At 37.4% G+C, this 22,932-nt stretch overlaps 1 protein-coding gene across 1 annotated transcript; it reads left to right on the top strand.

Annotated features, from left to right (window-relative positions):
- The first annotated feature begins 6,154 nt into the window (after positions 1–6,154).
- On the top strand, positions 6,155–16,348 carry LOC112170621 (protein FAR1-RELATED SEQUENCE 9-like). Its single transcript, XM_024307966.1, has 2 exons — positions 6,155–6,792; positions 16,270–16,348. The coding sequence occupies exons 1-2, from the start codon at positions 6,155–6,157 to the stop codon at positions 16,346–16,348; spliced, it is 717 nt and encodes a 238-aa protein (XP_024163734.1).
- The last annotated feature ends 6,584 nt before the right edge of the window (positions 16,349–22,932 follow it).

Below are 22,932 nucleotides of genomic sequence, written 5' to 3'. Positions count from 1 at the left end.
AAAGCCTATTTGTGAGGGCATGTTGGCAAGGCCGGAATGGTGGCTTCCCGGCGACGGATTTGCGACTTCCGGATACCGTAGCGTAGCTTGAACATAGGGCTACAAGATGCAAGTAGCGGTTGGGCCTCACCATGTCTCGTGGATGTCCCAAATTGGGTGTTACTTATGCTTGGTGATGTAGAGAACTAGCTTGCTAGTGTAGGTATAAACAAGTCCCCGAAGTCCCCGAGTAAGAGTAGCTTCTTGGTTGGGGAGTTCAAATCATGAAGTCATCAAGCATAAGTAATCCGAGAGGCGCACGGCCCCTACAAGTCCCCGAGCTCCGCAAGCAAGAAGGGACTCGCTATCCTGTACCACAAAAGACAAAAAATTAGTAAGTGCATGAGATAATGGGGCGTCGCCCTGCCGCATGGACTCGTGGAGCCTGGAGGCTAGCGTAAACCATAGACTCGTGGAGCCCGGAGGCTAGATCATATGTAAGAAAACATGAAAAAGTGTGGTGCCCGGAGGCTAGACCACATGTAAGAAGCATTGTGAACCAAGAGCGTAACTAAAGCATGTTGGATAAGTGTAGCGAGTTAGGTGCTCGTGCTAGTTGGGTGTAGGCGCTGTATGAGCGTGCGGGGCGTTGCCCAAGCGAGTCGCGGCCATGCTTGGATACCCAAGCGAGTCGTAACCATTTCGCAAGCATTTATCCGAGCATGTTTAATTGAGCTATAAGTGTCACAAGGTTCTAGATGAATGTCACATGAAAGTGAATTTGAAGCATGTATGTGTGTAGCATGTACTTGTAGGAAAGTTGCTTATAACATGTTGTAGGCATGCTTAAGGGTCATGGAGACATGTAAAGTCATGGCAAAGGCTCTAATTTGCAAGAGCGGAAAAGATAAGAGGAAGGCACTTATCTTGTGCCGGTTTGGAGGCTAGCGGAGTTGGCCGAGCGTGACGCTCCATTGCATTGTGGCGGATAAAGTACTCCGATAATGTCCGTCAACTCGTAGTTGCGGTTGAATGCTCAATAGAAAAAGTTGAATTTCCTTGAATCAAAATAGATGATTAGTATGTGGATATGTAAAATCAACACTAGTATTTTGTATATGTACTTTGATAAGATATTAAACAAAGTGTATATGTGAAGTAGCAGCTGACGGCAAAATGACATGAAATTTTTGATGGAGTTTAACATGTCAAATGTGCAAATATGTATTGGACAATGAGATATGGTCGCAGGAGCATACGTGTGAGATGCAATGGGCCTGATTTGAACATTCGCCACGCTAACAACAAAAAGGCCACAAATATAATTGCGTGCCTAGTATTGACGGGTGCACCAATGAAGCAAATGATAAAACCATGTAGTAGAATGACATTGATCATTTATGAATGTTAAATACTGACAAGTATTTTAAACAAACCATTTAAGCATATGACCCAAGTATTCATGACAGTTTTGACTAATTCTTACTAGAAGAATGTGGTCACAAATGATGCCCTGTCAAATGCGTAGAAAGTAGGTGATCCAAGTCTTTCATATATTGACATATGTATGGTGACACATGCAGCGTGATTACTAATATATAATTAACATGAAAAGCATGTGGTCGATACATGCACGTGTGTTGCAGGTGTGCAGAGAAGCATACTTTATGGGTGACATTGAATTATTAATCATGCTTCTGTTTACCAACTGCACTACACGTGCATGACCAGAGAAAGAGACAAGAAGACTTATCTCGATGGGTGGCCTTGCTGCATATGAACCCAGTGAAGAGACCGGGTGCTCAAATCGGGAAGATTGAAAGTGGACGCTCGGAAACGTGAAACTCTGCCAGAGATCGCAGGTTTGGGAGGACTAAAGCTCCGCTGGTCACTGGGTTTTGGAGCTCCGCCTGTCCAGATTTCGACGCCGACGATGGAGCTTGGCGGTGCCGACGCGCTGCCAATCTTGGGCGGAGATGCTCAGCCGTGAAGATGCTCGGCGGAGGTTTTGCCGCTGATGGTGCTCTGGCGGAGCAGTTGAGCTGGCAGCGGTGCCTAGCTGCTGTGGAGCTGTGCTGGCTGAGGGAGAAGTTCGGCGGAGGAAGAAGTCCGGCGGTGGCCTCCTGTGGTGTTTGGAACTCAGCGGAGGTTTGGAGTTCAGCGGAGGTTTGGAGCTCAGCGGAGACCCATTTCGATGGTTGGCCGCCATGATTGGAGCTCGGAAGCCGCTTGATGGAAGGTCGGCGGTGATCTACCGCCGGAGACGCTGAGGCGGGTCTGGAGCTCGGCGGATGATCTAAGTGCGGCGGAGACGCCGAGTAAAGCGGAGCACTTGGCCAGCGAGGGTGTTCGTAGGCGAAGGAGGTTGGGCGGTGGTCTCCCAGCGGAGCGGAGAGGAGATCTCATTCAGCGGGTAGTTTGCAGCTATGATGCAGTGGCGGTAAGTGACCGCTGATTGGTGCACTGCATCTTCAGGATACCTAACTAAAACCGCTGGCGGTGCTTCTTGACGTTGATAGCCAGCGGTGGCTCTTAGTCAGCGGAGTGTGTGGTCAGCGAGTATGCGCGCAGCGGTGACCAACTTTGCACCCAGTGGAGCATGCTCAGCGGGTATGGCGGAGCGGGGGAGTTCGGCAGAGTGTTAGCCGCTTGAGTTGGGCGTTGACCGAGAACGCCCAGCGTTGACCAAGCCTTGCCCAGCCCCTATGATCAGTTGCTGCAAGTTTTGACCACTCCATGGGCGTTGACCACGTGTTGACCAGTGTTGACTGGCGTTGACCGGCCCCGCCGGGCGTTGACCGGCCCCAATTTGATGTTGAATGAGCGTCGACTCGACATTTTCAGGTCAAAGTTCGTGGTAGGTGGCGAAGCCATTGTGTTGGCTTCCCACAGACGGCACCAATGTTAACGTTAGAGATTGAGCGGGAACTCTAGTTAGCTTTAGTGAGAGAGAGAGAGAGAATGACACAAGCGAAGTATAGTGGTTCACCTCCCGCCTTAGTGGGAGACTACGTCCACTTGAAAGCTTAACTAGTGTGTGTTGAGCCTTGCGGCCTCACATGATTACAAAGTGTGTGGTGGGATTGGATTGTAATGGAATGAATGGTGTTTAAGTGGGAGGAGAGTTCCTTTTATAGGTGAAGGAAGCCATCTCCTTTACATTGTTTTCGATGTGGGACAAGCAACCACCATTTCTAGTCTAGAAAGCCTATTTGTGAGGGCATGTTGGCAAGGCCGGAAAGGTGGCTTCCCGGCGACGGATTTGCGACTTCCGGATACCGTAGCGTAGCTTGAACATAGGGCTACAAGATGCAAGTAGCGGTTGGGCCTCACCATGTCTCGTGGATGTCCCAAAGTGGGTGTTACTTATGCTTGGTGATGTAGAGAACTAGCTTGCTAGTGTAGGTATAAACAAAGTCATTGCCTAATTATTTTTTTGTGAGAAAATTAAGGTTGTCACATAAACATTAACCGACAACTCGTACATGTAGTCGTCTAATTGGTTTTCAGCAAGGAAGTTCAAGTTATCATACAAACATTAAGCAACAACCTGCACAAGTCCTCACTTAATTGGTCGTTTGCAAGAAAATTAAAGTTGTCACATAAACATTAACCGACCACTAATAGAAGTTGTCACCTAATTGGTTTTTAGCGATGAATTTTAAGCTGTCACATAAACATTAAGCGACAACTTGTTGAGCTCGTCGCCTAATTGGTCTTTTGTGAGAAAATTAAAGTTGTCACATTAACATTAACCGACAACTCGTAAAAGTTGTCGCCTAATTGATTTTCAGTGAGGAAGTTCAGGTTGTCACGTAATCATCAAGCGATAACCTGTAAAAGTCGTCACCTTATAGGCCTTTTGTGAGAAAATTAAAGTTGTCACATATACATTAATCGACAACTAGTAGAAGTTGTCGTCTAATTTATTTTCAGTGAGGAAATTCAAATTGTCTCATAAACATTAAGCGATAACCCATTAAAGTTGTCGCCAAATTGATTTCAGAGAGGAAATTCAAATTGTCACATAAATATTAAGCGACAACCAAATAAATTTGTCACCAAATTGATTTTCAGTGAGGAAGGTAAGGTTGTCACATAATCATTAACCGACAACTCACAGAAGTGGTCACTAAATCAGTATTCAGTGACAGAAATCTAGTTATCACATAAACATTAAGCGACAATTCACAGAAGTCGTTGCCTAATTAATCTTTTGCGAGGAAGTTAAAGTTGTCACAGAAACATTAACCGACAATTGGTAGAAATTGTCGCCTAATTAACATTTTGCGAGGAATTGGGTGTCGCATAATGTCATATGGGCGACAACTGTCAATTTCTTGCAAATTCCTACTTTATGCGACAAATTGGTTGTCGCCGATGGGATCATGTGCGACAACGATCATGTGCGACAACTAAAATTTCCTCGTATTTGCCAAGTTTATGCGACGATTTTTGGGTTGTCACAATCAAATTCCTCGCTTTTGCTAGTTTCTCTTGTAGTGATTCCAGTGGTGAGAAACATCTATTCACTAGTTATTGTAGCTTAATTACTGCATATAAATCAGTACTTCTATGGAATCATTGCTTAGTTGTAGCATTTAGTATAAAGTATCAACTAAAGATAGTGGGGGCATTCAGAATCCTTCAATACTGATATTGTACAGTTCATCTAAAGCCAAATTGGGTTCCTTATAAACCAATCTTCATGCAATATAGAGGTCTTCTCTTCAACTTTCTAGGCGTAGTGATCATTGCTTAAGCTTGTCAATAAAAAGTGCTTGCCTTTTGAGTTCAGTGAGCTAAAAAAAGAAAAATTGCTTTTAACTTTATATGTTACTTGACCAGATGAGGCTACAATTGTTTCTTACGTTGTAAATTTGTTGTTTCACAGAGTTCAATTGGCTTGTAAAGGAATGGAGGAAACTATTGGAGACGATGAAGAACTCAAAGTGGGAATGCAAGTACACTCTGATGATGAGGCTTACAATTTATATAATACCTATGCTTTGAGGAAGGGTTTTAGTGTTCGTAAAGGACATATTCGAAGAGATACATCAAATAACATCCGCCAACAAGAATTTCTATGTTCAAAGGAGGGGTTTGCAAGAGACGAGGATGTATTTCAACCAAACAAACACAGGAAGTTAGAAACAAGAGTAGGTTGTAAGGCTATGATATTATTTGCGGTGAAAGATGGAATATGGACAGTATCGCAGATCAATTCAGATCATAACCATGAGCTTGCAAAGCCCCAAGAAAGGTAGTTTTTGAGATCAGGGCGAAAAATAACAGATGCTTGTGGAAATATATTTACTTCTATGAAGGATGCAGGCGTACGACCAACGAAATCATTTTTCTACATAGCAAATGAAGTGGCCAGTCCAGAAAATGTTGGGTTTACTAAGAAAGACGTCTATAACTACTTGCAAAGGAAAAAAAATGAAATGTTGGAAGTGGGTGATGCACAGAGCTTGCTGAATCACTTTAAGCGCAAACAAGGTGAGGATCCTAACTTTTTCTATTCAATGCAATTGGACCAATATAGCCGAATGACAAATTTCTTTTGGAGGGATAGTAGAGCAAAGTTGGATTATGATTGCTTTGGTGATGTTATATGCTTTGATACAACATTTCATACGAACAAGTATAATTTGATTTGTGCGCCAATAGTTGGAGTTAATCATCATTGGAGAAATGTTTTGTTTGGATGTGCTTTTTTATTGGATGAGACTACGGAGTCATTTGTTTGGTTGTTTGAGTCATTTTTGGAGTCCATGGGAAATAAAGAACCAAAAACTGTTTTCACAGATGAAGATAAAGCAATGGAAAATGCAGTTAAAATAGTGTTTCCAAATGCATGTCATCGATTGTGCACTTGGCATATTGCCAAGAATGCCAGCAAAAGAATGGCAGTTATCTTGGAAATCCTGAGTTCAAGAAACAGTTTAATCATTGTTTACATGGGTGCACTACTGAAATTGAATTTCAAGTTTCATGGGATGACCTGATTAGTAGATATAATGTTGGAGATAATACTTGGCTCGCAAAGTTGTATTCACTTAGAGAGAAGTGGTGCCCAACATTTAGTAGGGACATTTTTTCAGCAAAGATTAGATCGACTCAAAGGAGTGAAAGTACAAACAATGTGTTCCATCAAATCTCTACAAACACAATGGAGCTCATTGAATTTGTTCATCACTATGAGAAAACGATAGAAGAGATGCGTTTAGCAGAGTTGGAAGATGACTACCGTAGCAAAAATGGTGCACCGCGTCCAAAAGTATGGAGTAAAGTGTTAAGAAGTGCAGCCAAGGTTTATACTAACAAAATGTTTCAGCTTTTTGAATCAGAATTTGTTGGCTGTATGGGAGTCAGACTAAAAAAAGTGTCCAGCCTAGATAAAGTTCATATATATGAAGCAATTGAAGATGGTCGTCAAAGTGTGCACAAGATTGAATATAACTCTACATCCTTGAGCATTTCTTGTTCTTGTAAGTCATTTGAGTCACTTGGAATCTTATGTCGTCATGCTTTGAAGGTGTTTGATACTAATAATATCACTAGTTTACCGACTCGGTATGTATTGAAGAGGTGGACTAAAGAAGCAAAGAAAGGGATTGTGGTGAGCAATGATACAGGTGGAGGAACAAGTGAGAATTCAAAGTCTGCTAGAGTGTTGCACCTTAGCGAATTGATGCATGAAGGAAATAGTGTGTATGACATAGCCTCACTAACTAGTTCAGGTACTAAAATTGTCAAGGATCTGTTAACAGAGGCAATGAAGCGCCTTGAAAAAGACAAGGACACCCTGTACGTGTTGGAAAATTTGAAGAAATATGGTGACGAGTCCGAGGCCTCATCAAAAAGCCCGCGGATCAAGTGGGCCGATGGAGGCCCGCCGGCCCTGAGGGCTTTTAGCCCGGCCCGGCCCGGCCCGTCAAAAAACCCGCAAAAGCCCACCTCGGTGGGCCTAGGGCCGGCCCGCCAAAAGCCCCCAAAAACACGGCCCGGCCCGTAAAAGCCCGTAAAATATTATATATATATATATATATATGTGTGTGTGTAGATATGTGTGTGTGTTTATAAATATATATATATATATACACACACACACATAGATATATATTTGTGTGTGTTTATATATATATATATATATATATATATATATATATATATATATATCTGTGTGTGTGTGTGTGTGTTATATATATATAGAAAAGATATATATGCATTACCGCATAATAAATATATATATATATATAGATATATATTATATGTGTGTGTGTGTTTATATATATGTATATATATTTATATATGTGTGTGTGTGTGTTTATATATATATAATTATATATATATGTGTGTGTGTGTGTGTGTGTGTGTGTTTATATATATATATATATATATATAGAGATATATATATGTGTGTGTGTGTGTGTGTTTACATATATATATATATATATAATATATTTATATATATATATATATATAAAATATATTTATATATATATGTGTGTGTGTGTGTGTGTGTGTGGAAGTTCTTATACTTCTATTATTCTATATAGAATATGTGCATATATATATATATATATATATATATATTCTACATATCGGTTGACCAATTCGATCGGATTCGTAAATATGGTGAAATTGGCTAAATTTTGTACCACACTCATAATTTATTGTAATAAACTCATCTAACGGTCGGTTTTTCCATTTTCTTTGAATTGATATGGGTTGCTCTTTGGAGTATATGATATATAAATATAGGTTTATAAGAGTAACTAAGTTTGACCTAGTTGATCGAATTCGAAACGATAACCAAATTGGCTGGATTTTCTACAACCACCATAAAACATTACAATCTCTCAATCGAGCGGTTGGTTTCTCTGAATTCATTTTCCACTTCATGATTGCTTTAGAATGAACCTAAACAATTTAAATACCAATGAATATGTCATACAACTTTAGGAGGAAAATTGGTATAGACCAATGTGTTTGTAATTAAAATTAATTTTTTTTATCTTATGTCCATGCACATCCATTGATGGAATATATACAAACATGATGTGAAAAAATAAGCACGTTTCGAGGTTGTCACGGCATCGGTCAACCAATAAAACATATAAGTGTCTACGGTTGACTAATCCGATCGGATTCGAAAATATGGTGAAATTGGCTAAATTTTTTACCACACTCATAATTTATTGTAATAAACTCATCCAACGGTCGGTTTTTTCATTTTCGTTGAATTGATAGGGGTTGCTCTTTGGAGTGTATGATATATAAATATAAGTTTATAAGAGTAACTACGTTTGACCTAGATGATCGAATTCGAAACGAGAACCAAATTGGATGGATTTTCTAAAACCACCATAAAACATTACAATCTCTTCATCGAGCGGTTGGTTTCTCCGAATTCATTTTCCACTTCATGGTTGCTTTAGAATGAACCTAAACAGTTTAAATGCAATGTATAAGTCATATAACTTTAGGAATAAAATTGGTATAGTCCAATGTGTTTGTAATTAAAATTAATTTTTTTTTTATCTTATGTCCACGCACATCCATCAATGGAATATATACAAACGTGATGTGAAAAAATAAGCACGTTTCGCGGTTGCCACGCCATCGGTCAACCAATAAAACATATAAGTGACTACGGTTGACCAATCCGATCGGATTCGAAAATATGGTGAAATTGGCTAAATTTTTTACCACACTCATAATTTATTGTAATAAACTCATCCAACGGTCGGTTTCTCATTTTCTTTGAATTGCTATATGTAGCTCTTTGGAGTGTATGATGTATAAATATAGATTTATAAAAAATTAGTGTCTTTAAAAATTTATTTATCAATAAATTAGTATCTATATATAAATATAGATTTTTTTGGGTACAATATAGTTATATAGATATGTTATCTTTGGTTGTATTTGATCATTATCCATTGAATTTCCAAAGCTTGATTAAAAAAAAAAAAAAACTTGTGTCTTTAAATATTTATTTATAAATAAAGCCCGCAAGGCCCGGCCCAAAAAAGCCCGCAAGGCCAAGCCCGGCCCGGCCCGAAAAAGCCCGCAAGGCCCGCTTTATATGGACGGGCTTGGATCCTTTGATTTTTAATAAAGCCAGGCCCGGCCCGTTGACGACCCCTACTGAGTCCGAGTCTGGCAATCCTGGTAATGAGCCACCAGTTTTGAATCCACCAAGTGCAAAGACCAAAGGAATGAAAAATGCTAGAATCAAAGATGTGAGGGAGACAAACCAACGAAAGAACAGAACAAAGGTACATATATATCTAATGATTCCCATTGAGTTGTGTGTAACTTAAATTGATCTTTTCTTCACAACTAAAGTTTATATATATAGCTGAAATTTTTACTGATGTAGAACAAGAAAACAAAGAAAACGATGAGTCTTATGATCCAAAAGCTCCAAATGATGTGTCTGCATGTAGTCATCACTTTGGTGTACCTAACACCCCATTTCATAATCAGGTATGCATTTTGAAACTTTACATGTATGACATTTTTATGTATTACAGAGAGAGTACTTCTTACATGTCATTTTCTCTTTTAGGGAATTTTAAGTTGGCCTTTTGGGCATCCCAATTTATGTTTTAGTTATGGTCAGAAGCCTTTCTCAAATCAGGTATATATATTTGAAACTTTAGTGCATTCATACATTTTCATTGGCTATATTGAAACTAAACTGAGTTCCATATTTGTAGAATTCAACTTACTCAACTATAGGTCTGAATATTGCACCAACTGCAACTCTAACTATAAATGCTACACTCAGACAACAACCTCAGTGAACTTAGGTTTGTGTTTTCATATTATCTCCTTAAGTTGATGACATCAAAACTCAATTACATTATAAGTTAGTTAAGTTAGATTGTGCAGGTTTCCTTGATGCAGTACGAAGAGGAGCATTCTGTGAGAATTGAAGACATGTTTGGAACTAATTTTGATTGAACTTTTCTCCCATTTTTGCTACATATAATTTAATCTTTGTGAGATATGGTTTGGAGAAGATGAAACGAATTTTGCTGACTCTTATGGAATTAATTTGTGGAGGCTCTGGGTGTCCGGCTGGTTTAGGGACCATTGCTTCTTTGCTAGTTTGGTTCTTTTAAGCTTTCAATTCGATTCCATTTTGTACTTATCAGAATTCTTGTTCAATTGTTCTTTATGATTAAAATGATGTTTTGACTTCGGTATTGCAACATACATGTCTCCAGTTTTTGCCAAGTATTTCATGATTGTATATAATTCTTATACTAGTGGGTTTTCAAAGCAAGACATCAGACCAATTGTTATCAATTTACTGAAAAGAGGTATAATAGTGATGTACAAGGAATATCGGCAAACACATATATGCCATCAAAAGGCTACTAAAAATGGGGATACTAATCTATCAACATAATTCTCTAGGATCAAACTTAGAGGTCATCCTTGCTTAACGCTTGGGGCATCAGCATTGGAAACTATCTCCACTACCTTGTAAGATGCTTCAGGAGTGACTAATGAATCAATAGCTACTTCCACCACCAGACCTCTGGAGATGGTGCCGCTAGATAGTGTCCTACCAAGAGAAAAAGTACATTGAAGTTACTAATTTATAGCAAGTACATAGCAAGACTACATGCAAAATCGGAAAAATTGGTACAAATTCAGTGTTACCTTTGGTTCCATTACAAGATTTCCTGTTGAAGGTTCATTTCTCAACCCACCAGGCCTTATTATTGTGTAATTTATAGTTTATACCAAACTTCTTGATATAATTCTTTGCCTGAAGATTTGCCATTAAGAAATATGTAAACTGGATTGAGAATCTGCCCCATTGACTAAAATGGAACTGACTAGAATAACCTCTTCACACCAACTTTACGGCATGCATCGACATGGTTAGCTATCCCAAAACTATCAACCTGTATCAAAGATGGCCATTTACTAGACAGTAAAATATTAACTATCAATAGCACCCGGTGAAACACATAAAAAGCAGATTTGCGATTGTAGCACTATCAAATAACTTAGAAGTAGGATCATTGAACATTTATGGCATCAAAATTGCATTTGAACATAGAGGTCATATGAAACACATGTATCGTATACCAAAGATTTTTCAGCTATTATGAACTCAGCCTAGTGCAAACTTTTAAAGTGTCTACATCCATACAACATAACTTTTCTCATTCACTCATGCCTTCCAGAACCAAGAATATCCTAAAATCAACATGGCTTTGATTATCTCCACAGAAGTGACTCTTCTAATTGAGGACTTGGCTGTTAATCAAATACTTTTCTTGAACTAAACTGTTGTCTGATGGCACACTCTATGACACTCGTTTCCACCAAGAGTAAGGATATTATCATTAAAAGGGTGATCATTTAGTTTCATTGACCATCTTAAAATGTAACTTTCTCAACATATCATGAAAATCTACCTAACAGAATCCAAGATTAAGATTGAACTTAAACAAATAGCCCTTTTGCTTAATCATACTACAATCATACATCAGTATAAAACCGAAGATGCAGTATACAAAGCAAAATTCAAAAATAGCTCATAATTGCATCAGTAAAGAATCAAATGTGACCTTCCATGTGAGCCTCCCATAGAAGTACTAAATGCTACAACTAAGCAATGATTCCATAGAAGTACTGATTTTATGCAGTAAATAAGCTACAATAACTAGTGATTAGATGTTTCTCACCACTGGAATGATCGTAACAGGACTATTTGATAACATTATGAGAAGGAAAATAGTAAGTAGTAAGTTCACCTCCTCCCCCCCAAAAAAAGTGGCTATCAGTATAATCATTTAGTTAATTACCCACTGTTCTGGGGGGCCACAGCCAAGCCCACAACTCTTCTCCACGCAGCTTACACCACCACGGCAAAGCAATTGAAATGCCCAAATTGAAACGCAACAAAAAGCACCTCTCAAACCTCAAAAGGATTTCAATTCCAATAAAACCCACAGACCCACTTCCAAAACCTCACAATTTCCAGAATCCAGACTAAAATCGATCTATCTCCTCTCCACCCCATTCACACGTAATACTCACAAAATAGAAAAGACTAAAGAAGACAAGAAGTAGAACAAAAATTCAACAAGAAAAAGAGAATACCTTACCGTTGAGAATGAACTGTCAGGTTGAGAAATGTTGATTTTGGTGAATCTGGAAATGGAATGGAAAAGAAGGGAAGATGATGAATTGAGTCTGGAAATGGAATGGAAAAGAAGGGAAGATGACGAATTGAGTGGGAGAAAAGAGACGGCAGCAATACTGAACTATTGATAAATTTTAATCGAGGTAAAACTCTTGGCGGGATAATGAATTTCACTTTGAAATTTTGGAGCCTTTTTCCCAGCAATCTGACGTAGAAAAAATATCACACGTGTCAAGCCGCGAATGGATGGACGTATAAGTGAGGTGGTGGGGGTGCCCTACCTAAGACTTTCTCATAATGATTATATAGGCTTGAAAGTCAGCTGCATAACACGTGATGATGGACTATTCTAATTGGGCTGGATACTACATTACTTGGGCATGGAGGCTTAAGAGCATAGGGATAACCTTGGATAATCAGTTAAACTGAGTGGTGTGTAGAATATGATATGGAGCCCACTAACATCTCTAATCATTTAATCATCAAAAACGAAAACTGTAATAAGATTTGCCACTAAACAAGTAAAAAAAAAAACCGTGAGATCTTGCAAGACTTCATTCCTATGATTAGTATTTTGAGAAAACATATTATACTATTATACACCTAAGGACAAAGAATCAAAACCATCTACACTCAATTGATACTCCTTCAAGTTTCATATTGCAATTCAAGCTTTTAGTTATGTTAATACTACGTGACATTATTTCTGATCATAGTTGTAATGTGGGGATTTAAATGTGAAATTTGGATTTTGAGAGTTTGAGATTGTAAGACAAGCTTGTGATAAGGGTTACCACAAACAATATCAGTGTTTGTACTGCATGCATATGTGATGGAAACATTAAGTGACATATCACCACAATGTAATAACAAGTTTATGTCAAAAAAATACTTTGTATGTGTGATCCAAAAGTCCGACCGTAAATGTAGGGAATGTAGACTCGTGTTTCACATTAGAAGAACATAACTTTACATAACGAGCTACATATTAGTTTTAGATCGGATGACTAGATTTCTTCGTAAATATCTGGTCGTACTTTATCTTGCAAAGTTGCAAGTTCGATATGCATACCAAATTGATTAGTATGAATGCTCGAAGCTAGTCTTTAAACATGTATTATGTACACCAAAACCATGTGTGGCTCTTGTGCTGCATTGTCAGACACCTTCTCAACCTGTCAATCCCAGAGTAATCCATGCATGTGTTAGAAGGCTAACCTAAACTGTGTTGAAAATTGAATTTAATGCCGGACTTGATCAAACAATGCTTCAGATACTTAACTCGAAGCTTTACTTATTTTAGTCTGTCATTTTCAGCTTTTAATTAAAATTTTAAAACTCCCTCCCTCTCCCTCTCCCTTTCCCTCTTCCTTCTTTATTTTAACTAATGGTCAGAGATCCATGACGCCACCACCACCTCATGCATGGTTATTATCAGACTCCCCTTACATGTCCCATATCAGCAGTTTAGCAATCTGATGGAGACTTATACAAAGCCAGCAAGGGGAAGGTTTGAAATTTCCAGATAAAGGAAAAGATTTGCAGAGCAGAAGAAGAGCAAGTTAGGGATAGCCCATTTAAATTTCAAAACTCCCTCCCTCTCTCTCTCTCTCTCTCCCTCTTCCTCTTCCTTCTTTACTTTAACGAATGGTCAGAGATCCATGACGCCACCACCACCTCATGCATGGTTATCAGACTCCCCTCACATGTCCCGGATCAGCTATTTAGGAATCTGATGGAGAATTATACGAAAACGATGAAGCAAAACCAGCAAGGGGAAGGTTCGAGATTGCCAGATAAAGCAGAAAATTGCAGAGCAGAAGAAGACCAAGTGGGATAGCCCTTTTAAAAGTTTCAAGCTTTATCTGGCAGGGAAATATAAAAGAAAAACTTGTGGAAAAAGAAAGGCATGGTTTTTTACTTATTCAGTTTTTTACCTCAGGAATTGGCAATGAGGGTTTTACAAGTGGTGAAATGCTCTCCTTGGGATTGATCAATCAAAAGGGCTTAGCTCAGATGACGATTTATATAGTGACATATAATAGATATATTGATTCAGAAGGTGTGATTGAGCTTTGTAGATGGGGGGACACATCATTCAATGGGGTTTGATCATGGATATGATAAATTGGTTTGATGGGAAATGTATTGTGGTGTTTGTACCTTCTTTGCTAGCTTCAATGGTAACTACTCTGATATATGATCAGCTTTTTTTTTTTTTTTTTTTCTTTGACTGGTCTTCTTGACCCTGACATATCTGATATTGGAGAAAAGGATTACAGGTTTTCATAAGCGTGCATTCTTTTTCTTTTAGTTATATTAGATTGAACCCAATTTATCACTCCTTCACCCCGATTAGTTCGTAAAGTTCCTTTTTAGTTTGCTTTACCCTTCCTAGCAAGCTATAAGACCTTTTTCTGTATCTAACATTGGCCTTGCTTGAATATTAAGTACAACTAGTACTTAACTATGTACTGACCTCTTTTACTACTAATTAATTAGCTCTGCACATAACCGAGCTATATGCAAGAAAAATGAGGTGCTTAAATATATATCCCTCCTTTTAACATGCAGTGTTCAAGGAATAGGAAACACTACTTTATATTTCTGGGTTTCATGGGTATCTATCTTTGTGTTGCTTTCCCATTAATTAGCTGGAGTGGTAAGAGCTATATATAATTTTGTTAAATGCGGAAAATAGCTAGCTATATATCTAGGGTTTAATAATAATGCAGTAATAAGAGTCATCTATAGCTACCTCATGATGAGTAAGGTGTTTAGAAGCTAAATGAGGCGTCTATGATCATGGGGAAGTTAGTCAGTTTCATAATCAATTAAGCTTAATTAATCAAGCTTTGCTATATAATGGCTTAGTTAGAGGTTCTTGCCCTTTCCTGTTGTTCTTTTTCAAACTTTGAGTGTTAGGACCACTAAGAATAATAATTCTAAAAAGAGAGACATCTAAAAACTAAGAATAATCAAGCTGGTATATCCGTACGCAGATCGATATCAGGTGTACGTCACAGTACGTACGTAGGGTGTTTTAGGCGCGAAAAAGATGTGGCTAGGCTCTTAGAGCAAATGCACCAGCATACCAATTGGATGACCAATTGGAGAGAGAAGGAAAAGTGGAATGCAGCGGCAATAAATTGCAAGACTGATTTGCAGTTTTTTGGGGGCTCCACCTGCCCAGGCAATTGGATGACCAAGGATCAGCAAATGGATTGCTCGACCGTTGGTGGTGGGCTCCACACCCACATGGGCCTGTTGCCAACGGCTGTTTTTTTTTTTTTTTTAACTGTTCTTTGTGCAACGGTCACGTAATTGTGGCTGTTGGATCATGTGATCCAATGGCTGCAATTAATTGACAACGGTAAGATTTTTTCCACCCTAAAAAATAATCTGAATGGGGTAAAAAAATAATCAGAATTTTTTTTTCAAAAAATCTATAAATACCTAGTTCCTCACCTTAATTTCTCACACCAAAATTTTCAACAATTTTACCTCTCCATCTTCTTCCTCCATCAATCTTCTCTTCATTTCTTTCAATTATCATCCAACAATTTCACTTATGTAATTTTAATTTTATGGTCAGTTACTTGGTCAGTTACATGGTCAGTTACAGTTACTTGGTCAGTGACATGGTCAGTTACGTGACCAGTTACAGTGACATGGTCAGTTACTTGGTGAATGATGAGCAGAATATAATTTATAACCTTTAGATTTATCTTTAAAATTACAAATAAAACCAAACATATTAATAAAGCACACAAACATAGAATACATTATTTAAAATTACAAACCACCATTTATTCAAATCTAATTAATAAATTGTGGTGGTTCATACTCAGTTACTATCCATGTTCCAGTTGTGCATCACCAAATCATCTTGTAGGCATTTTTAGAGGTAGGCCGACTCTACCATTTTATCATAACAATAACTTTTTTTTTTCAGGGAACGATATTTATACAACAAATACAATTTTATTTGTTTTTAAAACTTATGCATTAATTTTTTATTAAATTAACATTGTATGATTAATCTAATTGTTAATTGTTTAGTTAATTAAATTATAAGTTTAATGAATTATTCAAATTTGAAGTGTGAATAGTGGATTGGCAGGCAAATTGCCTTTCATTGGTGCATTGTATAAGCTGAAGGCAATTGCCAATTTGAGATGAATAGTGGATTGGTAGTACCAATTTGGTTAGCAAATCAGCAATTGTCCTTGGTTCATGGGTGCATTTGCTCTTAGTCTTTCCCTCTGATGATCTGACAGAAACAGAGATTCACATGTATGCTTTCTGGCCATCTTGGAAAAGATTAGATGCAATCATTTTTTAAGGAAGATAAATCTCCAAGATGAGCATGTGTTGAAATACATTTATACAGTAATAGTTGGTGTGCACCCTTCAAGTATGGCTATCAATATTTAATTGGCACTGGCCTCGAAGCTAGACTTAGATGCTAGCAACAAAATAGACTAGTAGAGAAAGTAATACTACTTATACAACAGTTGAAGATGTCTCCATACCGGTTAATCATGATCAATCAAGAGTTGGAAGCATTGGCCTTAATGCTGTAGTTATTTATCGAGTTAGAATGGTTTGGGATCGGATAGATGATTTGCTGAAAAATCAAACAATAAAGTTTTTGTTACATAGTGAGGGGGATGCCAATTAGAAATGGATCGAGAGGAGACCAAAGGTGTAGTCGCTTAATTATTATAAACTCCGTCCTCTATTGAATTAAAGAACGTCGACGAATTAGAAGATCTGATAATAAGACTTTTTGTGATATATATCAAACAAAGCTACAAGTAGCTAGCTAGCTAGCAAGCTACAAGACATTTTTCTGTCTCTTAACGTTGGCCTTACTCCTAGGTTTACGAATGGTCTCCCTCCTAGTTCTACAAATGGTCTGTATTCAGATCAGGACGACATATATGCAATATATGAATAGGCTAGAGAAAGTCTCTCATTGCCAAGTTTCTCTTGTACGCAAGTCACCGTGAGTAGCCAACCCATAATCGATAGGAAAGAAGGCGGTCCAGCTTCCACTGAGGGCCCTGATAGTCTTTTCTCGTATATCTAGGGTAGTACATGAAGGGCCATGCATCTGGAAGTTGCTCACCTTGTTCACCTCCTTTCTGCTTTCCACGATCTTTTGCAAGCAGCTGATCGAGTTTACTAGCTAGCGGCATGTTTATGTTTATAACCAGTAAACATGCTACTAGCTAGCTAGCTTCTGCTTGTGTTAAGGGAATTTGGCGCTTTCAACGAGCTTTATATATGCTAAGAAAAGAAGATGAAAATAGAAGACGAAGCAAAAGCCAAGAAGGAATTACAGGTATTGATATTTTCTCCAGTAATTTTAAAATGGCTAAGAATGCTTAACAACTAATTTGGATAACACTCATCCTATTTATACCGACTTAGAGCTAATCAGTTGACAATTACAGTTTTGTTGACCTGCTTATGTTGACCGTTGACTTTGACTACCAGTCTCATTTTCTTCCGTTTCAGTCATCACCTTTACAATATATAGGCAGATCGAGACTCGATGAGAGTAATTCAATTTTTTAAGTTAGCAAGGCAGGTTCGAGAGGTATGAGAGTTGTGTTAATTCAGTACCGTGCAGTGTGTATGTGGAACATCATCATATATAACGTGACACAACAATCTTATTTAGCTAGGGTTAAGCCAATTTGCCCTAAACCTAAGGAGGACATCTTTATACCTGATGACTACAATTAAAGCATATGACTCTTTATCTCTAGTATGAGATCTCAACTGCTACATGGATTAAGATCTCATGTGAGAGATAAAGATTCATATCCGTATGAGATTCTATATGATATTAAATTTTTTAAGTTTTGATTTTTCTTTCTTTCTTTTTTACAGTAGAATGGGCAAATGGGCCGGGCCAATTTGAGGAGGATATCTCTATACTTGATTACTTTTTCTTTTTCTTTTTTTGAGATTAGAGCTGAGGATTAAGATCTCATACTAGAGATAAAGAATCTTATCTTATATGATACTTGAGTTTTGATTTTTCTTTCTTTCTTTTTTGTGTAAAAGTTAGAAATGATTCCTGTGATTTGGGGTAATACTCAATATTAACCTTGTGGTTTTAAAATATTTAATTTTACCCTTGTGATTTGCGAAATTAATCAAAGTTGGTCCAAAAGCTAATTTTCACAAAAACTTTGTTATGTGCAAGTTATGTGAAAAGATAAATTTGTTGTCTCAATAAAAAAGGGGGGGGGGGGGGGGGGGGGGGGCTGAAATTTGCACACCCCAATTTACATTCTACTCACCATTTTCTAATTTTTTAATATTTTCTGATGTCCTCTCATATTTTTTTCCCGTATTACCCTTCTTCTCCTTTCAACTTCAAAAAGCTACTCTCTCATCCTCTCATAACCCGTTTCTCCTCTCTCTCTCTCTCTCTCTCTCTTTCTCAGTTCCCTCTCCTCTCCCCCTAACTAAGAGTTTCTTTCTAAGTAACTGAACTTTAGAATTTCTCAAGGAAAGTTATGGCAAAACATATAAGAAAATTTCGTAGAAGATTTTGATTGTTGAACTTAGGCACTGAGCTGTGAATACCAAAATCACCAACCTAATATCCAAAATCATATCACTCAATCAAAAGAATACCCAAATTCATTGCCCATAGATACAATGAAGAACGATTTGAGATACCCAAAATCGTGCTAAGATTGTATGTGTTGGAAACATGAAGCTTAAAATTTTTTTATAGAATCTGCCAAGTCACAATTCCGTACCTTCCCTCTGCTCCTCATAAATCAGATTTCAGAATTCCGGCGAAGATTTGAGTTGGGGTTTCGAAATTGCAGGTCTGGAATGCGAAACGTGTTTTCACAGTTCAGAAAATCAAATGGGTATTAGCAATTCTAGGAGTGTTTATATGTATTCGACGATTATAGCATGTAAATTCAGCTCATAATTCACTGCTTTGTAGTTCACCCAATTAAAATTTCAAAGAATCTCTATTGAAGCTCACTGCTTTGTTGATTTTCTAGTATGCAATTGAATTCTTTTAAAGAACCCAGGTTTTTCCTCTCGCTCCTTCACACTCATTTCAATCCTCAGGAGCTCATTATTCATCAATTCTTCTCTAGTTTCTGATCTCTAACCTGGTATTGAGGGGGTTGGTGGTGGTTATGAACTTATGATGGCACCAAGGGACATTACGGCCAGGCAGACGACGGTGAAGAAGATTGAGTTGGGGACGAGGAGGATGATGATGTTTCCTTTCGGATGCCCAAGTCGGAGAGAGACGAGGAGACAAAATTGACGGGGCGCCAAAGTTGGGCAGCGGTGAGGTGACGGCCTATGGCGGCGTCGATGAAGACGATGTGGTCGCAGTGGGCTTAAGAGGAGTGTTTCCATGGTCGCATCTCACCGATGAATCTTGACATAGAAGAGTGTTTGTTTGTTTCTTCTTTTTTTTCTGGGTTGATAGTACTTTGGTACTGATCTCCCAGAATCTTCTCCTATTCTCTGTTTCTGAAAATTCATGTTTTCATTTAAAGAATTGATTTCTGGGTTTCTTTTGTGCTTTTTTTGTCTTTGAGATTTTTGGGTCTGCTTGATTGTGGTTCAATCCAAAAGCAAAAAGAAATCTTGATAAAAGCTTTACATCAATATAGACAACTGTTCAATTCTGTAGATGTGAGAAGTCAGTGGTGTTCTATGGTCTATGAGATCATTCCAGGTGATCATAGAGAATGGGATTAACTTGTGGGAGAAGAAGGGTAATATGGGAAACAAATATGAGAGGACATCAGAAAATATTAAAAATTAGAAAGGGTGTGCAGAATGTAAATTGGGATGTGCAAATTTCACCCCTCTAAAAAAATAAAACAAAAACAACATGAATTAGAAAGGACAAAATACTGTTTACTCCCTATACTTATAGGGTCTCGACGTTTCAGTCCCTGACGTTTCAATTTCACCTAAAAAGTACCTGAACTTTTCAATTTCACCTAAAAAGTCCCTGCCATCAATTTTCCGTTAAAAAGTCTGTTATCTTGCTTACGTGACACTATTTCAACAGTAAAATGACTATTTTACCCTTACTGACCAAAAAAAAATTTACTCTCTTTTCTCTTTTTTAACTCTTTTTTCTCTATTTTTTTAATTTGTTCTTTTTTATTCCTACTTTTTTTTAACTCTTTTTTCTCTATTTTTTAATTTGTTCGTTTTTATTACTACTTTTTTTTTAACTCTTTTTTCTCATTTTTTTTTAATTTGTTCTCTCTTTTTTTACCTACTCTTTTTTCTCTATTTTTTTATTTGGTTCTTTTTATTCCTACTTTTTTTTTAACTCTTTTTCTCTATTTTTTAATTTGTTCTCTTTTTTTCCTACTCTTTTTTAACTCTCTTTTCTCTTTTTATTTATTTATTTTTTTTCTCTTTTTTTTAACACTTTTTTTTATTTGTTCTCTTTATATATATATATATATATATATATATATATGTATTTCTTTCTCTTTTCTATTTACCTCTTCTTCCTCTTCCTCTTCTCTGCTCTTCGGCCGTATTTTCCTCCTCCCTGATCGTAGCTCCAGTTTTCGGCCACGCTTGGAAGCCGGAATGGTCGGGTTCTCTTCCCTTCAGATTTCGGCCCCTTTGTGGTGTCGGAGCTATATCAGAAGTTTTCTCTCGACGTCAATAACGTTTCTTTGGTGTTGGTTTGCTGAGATGATGAGCCAATAGAGATTCGAAGAGGATAAGATATTTGAGTTTTCTTGCGAGTTTCCATGTTTTGGTCTATTTGGCTGTTTCTGATCGTAACTTTAGAGAGAAATGTTTGAACTGTTTTGGCACCGAAGAAAGGGAGGTGGAACGTGAATTCATTTTATTTGGGTGTGCTCCGATTTGGTTTGGAACCGTTGTATGGAGAGGGGTGATTAGGAGAGGTGGTGATGCTTGCTGGCATGACGGGGATGATGGATGGATGGTGGAATGGCCAGCACTTGCTTGGAGCGGCGGGCACGCCAACGGTGATTAGGAGAGGCGGTGATGCTCGCCGAAAACTGGAGCTGCGATCAAGGAGGAGGAAAAGAAGGCCGAAGAGCAGAGAGGAGGAAGAGGAAGAAGAGGTAAATAGAAAAGAGAAAGAAATAAAAATAAAAATAAAAACAAAACAAAAGAGAGAGAACAAATAAAAAAAAGAGGAAAAAAGTTTTTTTTTTTTTTAAAAAGAGAAAAAAGAGTAGGAAAAAAAAGAGAAAAGAGGGTTAAAAAAAAAAGAGAACAAATAAATTAAAAAAAGAGAAAAGAGAGTTCAAAAAAGAGTAAAAAAAAAGAGTAGGAAAAAAAAAAAGAGAACAAATTAAAAAATAGAGAAAAAAGAGTTAAAAAAAGTAGGAATGAAAAAGAACAAATTAAAAAAATAGAGAAAAAAGAGTTAAAAAAAAGTAGGAATAAAAAAGAACAAATTCAAAAAAATAGAGAAAAAAGAGTTAAAAAAAGAGTAAATTTTTTTTGGGGGTCAATAAGGGTAAAATAGTCATTTTACTGTTGAAATAGTGTCATGTCAGCAAGATAATAGAGTTTTTAACGGAAAATTGACGGCAGGGACTTTTTAGATGAAATTGGAAAGTTCAGGGACTTTTTAGGTGAAATTGAAACGTCGAGACCCTATAAGTATAGGGAGTAAACAGTATTTTGTCCAATTAGAAATGTTTATAGGAAATGAAATTAAAAATAAATAAAAACCAGAATTTTACAACCTCCTAGTTTCCTTTTTCAAGTACTATTTAATTTAATTTCTTTTACTATTTCAAATTGAAATGACAAATTTATCCTTGCACATGAGGAGTTTTTGTCAAAAATAGCATTTGGACCAATATCAATTAGTTTCGCAAACCATAGGGGTAAAATTAAAAACCATAAGGTTAATTTTGAGTATCACTCCAAACTATAAGGACTACTTATAACTTTTATCCTTCAGTAGAATGGGCAAATGGGCAGGCTTGGCTCAATTTATTTTAAACGGACTTATTCATATTTTGTGTCGGCCCATTTATTATCCGACCGGTTATTTATAAATTATAATCTCCTTCCGATAGGTGAATGATGTAGAAGTCTAATCGTGGGTGTCTCCAATCTGGTGTTATTATTTTCAACGTGCAATGCTAACGATTGACTTCGTCTGCATTATGCTATTGGGCATCCTGTGACGACCATGTGCTATTATAGATCAAACTTCTAAATTAATCCCTAAACGGCTAAATGAATTCAATTCAGAGGTGCCTAAAAACAGCTCAGAATGACAGCATGGATAGTCAACCTAATCAACTGTAAGCGAAAAAATATATATATTATATATCTACAAAGATTTACAGAACAAGGATTGGTCCAAACTCATATTGACTCAAAACTGTCTGTTTCATTTAGCATTCAAACCCACCAAGTGAGGCTCAGATTTTAGGAAAAGACAAGCCAATTTTATTTACGCATAACGTAATAAGTTCCGAATGCTATAACAAACATAATTTACATCCTATACTAAGATATAACGTAATATAACATGACAAGCATCCCAAGCTCCAGTAAACACCGTTTCGATGCTAAATCAGTCACGACTCACGAGGAGGGTTCTTCATGCAGCAAGCAGTGCGCCTTTTAAATGTACTCTCAGTAACATTAGACGTGACTACGTGAGTAATATACTCGTAATATAACTTAACTGGTAGACTAACTCTTAAATAGTTACTGATTTGGACTTTTAG

This window comes from Rosa chinensis, chromosome 1 (assembly GCF_002994745.2).
Source record: "Rosa chinensis cultivar Old Blush chromosome 1, RchiOBHm-V2, whole genome shotgun sequence".
NCBI lineage: Eukaryota > Viridiplantae > Streptophyta > Magnoliopsida > Rosales > Rosaceae > Rosa > Rosa chinensis.
The sequence above is the reverse complement of the archived record's forward strand: the minus strand, read 5'-3'. Positions and strand labels throughout refer to the sequence as shown.